The 3,590-nt window shown below is 31.8% G+C and overlaps 1 protein-coding gene across 4 annotated transcripts in view; it reads right to left on the reverse strand.

Annotated features, from left to right (window-relative positions):
• The window catches only part of LOC107715113 (pleckstrin homology domain-containing family B member 2-like), an 11,909-nt gene that overhangs the window by 3,007 nt on the left and 5,312 nt on the right, over positions 1-3,590 (reverse strand). For 3 of the 4 annotated variants that reach the window (XM_016521180.1, XM_016521179.1, XM_016521178.1), the window contains exons 3-7: positions 2,224-2,376; positions 1,910-2,012; positions 1,787-1,826; positions 1,570-1,656; positions 321-438 (exon numbers count right to left, since the gene is read on the reverse strand). In XM_016521180.1, coding sequence (XP_016376666.1) covers positions 321-438; positions 1,570-1,656; positions 1,787-1,826; positions 1,910-2,012; positions 2,224-2,376 — 501 coding nt within the window. Of the gene's footprint in view, positions 1-320; positions 439-1,569; positions 1,657-1,786; positions 1,827-1,909; positions 2,013-2,223; positions 2,377-3,190; positions 3,247-3,543; positions 3,584-3,590 lie in introns of those variants that run through there. The other variant, XM_016521177.1, reaches the window with a different exon arrangement.

Here is a 3,590-nt window from a genome sequence, read left to right on the forward strand (position 1 = left end):
CAGGGCTTTCATGTTGCGCGTGCTGAAGCTCCTCCGCGTGGGCGCGATCTCGCTTCTGAATTGTGAATAGCAAAAATGCATCATAGACAAATGTTTGAAAAACAGCTGGCGACTCTGGTGAGATAGAATTTGCAAGATAATGTATATATAGCAATAATAAATGTATGTGTGTTTTTTTTTTCTTTCTCCAGTACCAATAGCAGAACAGTTAACGTCAGAGCTTATCGATACTCCGGTCTTTCATAATTTAGCCCCGGGACCGATTGAATACCGGGTTTCGGTACCCATCCCTAGTCAAATGTCAAGCAACTTCCCGTTACCTTGATAAAGATACGGGTAGGCAACTGCATACTGCTGCCCATCTGCTGAGTAGACCATCTGTGTGGCATAAGGAGGAGGATGAGGAACATAACCGCCATATCCATCAGGACAGAAAACCTAGATGAAAATTAGAAAGAAATTAGGGGTACATGATTCATCAGTTTTTAATTGGTATAAATATATCGATTTCAAATTTTTTCTGGATGCTCATTACATTTAAATTTGTAATTTTATAAAATATAATTTATGTACACTCATTTGGACTTATTTATTTTTTATTAAATTAAATTAAATTATTTGTATTATGATTTAAATTATTGTATTATAATTTATGTCAAAAAATTTTCATAAAATATTTTTTATTTCGAAGTATTTATTGATGAGTTTATTGAAGTATTTATATTGATGGATGCTCATTTCCCCTATTTTTAGATTTTAATTATTTATGTTTTTATTTGTTTAAATGTATTTTTATTTTATTTTAATAATTAGAACATTTTATAAATTATTATTTACTATTATATCATTATTTTTCATTAACGATTATTTTTCTTTTTTATTTATTTATTATATATTTGCTTTAGTTTTTCCTTATATGTAGTTACATTTTATATTATGTTTAATAATTATAAAAGTGAATTAATAAAAAAAAAATTACATTGTAACATGATTCAGAATATTTACAATTTTAATTGTGCATGCTAATTTCTTCTATTCTACTTATATATTTATACATAAAATGTATTTTAAAATTTCATTTAAATATTATTAGAAATGCACTTTCATACTTAAATGTATCATAAATTTGTTTTATTATAACTTATATATCACATTTATTAAATTACAAATTTAAAAAATAATCAATTATAATTGATTTAGATGAAATAGTACAGAATTATAATATTAGCCATAACATAACATCGGTAAACAATCTACATTAGTGTCCTGTTTTCGTCAACTGAACTAGTTAAAACTGAAACCATCATTTCAAGCAGTGTTTTATTGGGATTTTGATAACATCCTTTTTATAGGAGCCAATATACTTTCAAGCATTGCTTGTAAACGTAATCCGACCTCAATTGTTCTTCCTAGTCAAACAAGTTTATGATCAAACAGAAATGACAAAGTCAACATTTAAAAAGAGCTTTAAAACACAAGCAACGACATAAGCTGGATATCTAAGTAAAAAAAAAATATTTTCTGTAGTAATCAACATTTGATACAGTCATTTTCCTCTAAATATATTACCTGTGGAGTTGGGTTTAACTCAGAATAGGGTGGAGGAGCTGATGCTACGATGTCCTCGGCAAAACCAACCTGAGGATGCTGCACAATCTACAAAACACACCAACTCATGTCAGCAAACGCCTCGGTAACGCTTTTGAAATCAGTTCCAGAAGCTGCGCTACTGGAAAGTTTAAATGTGAATGTGCTTTCCCACTCAAATTGCATTTGTGTAACTCACAGTGTTGAGTCTAGCATCCTGGAGGGCCATGGTCCAAGCCCTATGCGAAAATACATTGAGTTAGTATCAAAAAATCTCACTTTGAAGCACACATTGTGAATATTAATAACAAATTTGACTCACAAAGCATCGTCTGCACTGTCTGCGCAGATGCTGATGACCCGACCGTCCCGGCAGACGATCTGCAGGAGGGAGTCTTTGCTCTTGCCTTCAGGTGGCATGAGATCTGGAATTAAATAATGGAGGATGAAGAACAACAACACATGGAGACTTTCAAGTTACTTACTATTCACGTTTTCATCCTGTCTTTGTCCAACGACTTAGAAAAACCTGTCAAGTACTACATCAAAAGGCACTTTTGAAGTTTTTGCATCTTCCGCATTTCAAAAGTAGAAAGAAAGACAGCGGATGAAGACTAAAGTGCGCATCACTCCCACCTCTACACGCGCTGGCGTTGCGGATGTTAATGCAGTCCACCTTCATGTGGATCTCGTCTTCCATGTCCCGCCGCTGCTGGTCATCGTAGAAGACCAGACGCCCATCTGACCAGAGGTCAAACCAGTTCCTCTTCCAGCGCCGCAAGATGGTGCCTGATAGATGACAAGATCAGATTTTAGAATTACATTTTAATTACTTCTTCTAATTATACATTTTTATTAAATTATATATTTTTTTAAATTACATTTTAAAATAATTTAAGCACAAGTTGTATTAAATGTATTTATATATATATATATATATATATATAAGAAATGTATTAAAATTATAATATATAATTATTTTAATAGTAATTTATTTATACAAAGTTTAATATCAGCCATGTTTTAATTACTTTTTTATAATTAAAATAATAAAAATTATATTATAAAATAATTGCATTATAAAATGTATCAACTTTATTTATATTCTTCGTATTACAAATGTATTACAAATTCAATTCTAAAAAAATAAAATAAAATTGCTTGTAACTGTACAGTAATCTGACCTCTATAGTTTAAACAAGTTTAAGCAAACAGAAAAAATGAAGTCATCATCTAAAAAGAGCTTTAAAACACTATACAGCCAGATAGTCAGCTCATTAGGTTTTGAGACACAAAGTTCAGCTGAATTTCAACTTCCGTTTAAAAAATCATGACAAGATAACTTAACAAGTAGATGAAAGGACAGTGTCTGCTGTAATGAATGAAAACAAAGCAAAACTGAAAAGCTTTTCAATTCAACCTCCAAGCTAAATATTTCGCATACTTGATGTATATTTCAGAGGCTTTAAATGATAAAAGTGCTGTTTAAACTTTCATGTGAATTAGAAAATCGCCATAAAATGCTTAAAATCGACATCGAAAAGCCCAAAATAACTAAAACGAAGGATTTTAAGGTCATAAATATGGAGTAATAAACACTCACTTTGTCTGTGCAGCCATCCGCTCTTCACAAACGCCATCCTCCAATAAACTCACTATCTAAACATACAAAAACAATTAACTTAAAGCCTTTTTACGTATATAATATTAAGCTGAGCCCATGTACATGCATTTATTGCTTATGTTAGACAGTAAATGTAGTTTAACGTTAGCTGTTGAACTTCTCCGCCTATCAGTTTCAGAGTTAGCTTTGCGCTCGCGGCGCCGTTGTGCTAAAATCGACGACAAACCGACGAAATAAGCATCCAGAGACATCCCAAAACAGCTAAAAACATGTTGGAACACTATACTTGTCATATCTATGCCATATTCAATGGATTAAATGAGTAAATCTACCCTCTTTCGGTGTGTTGACGTCTGAAGTGTGTGCGACTAGCAGAGTG

This window comes from Sinocyclocheilus rhinocerous, unplaced genomic scaffold, assembly GCF_001515625.1.
Source record: "Sinocyclocheilus rhinocerous isolate Xijiao unplaced genomic scaffold, SAMN03320098_v1.1 scaffold509, whole genome shotgun sequence".
NCBI lineage: Eukaryota > Metazoa > Chordata > Actinopteri > Cypriniformes > Cyprinidae > Sinocyclocheilus > Sinocyclocheilus rhinocerous.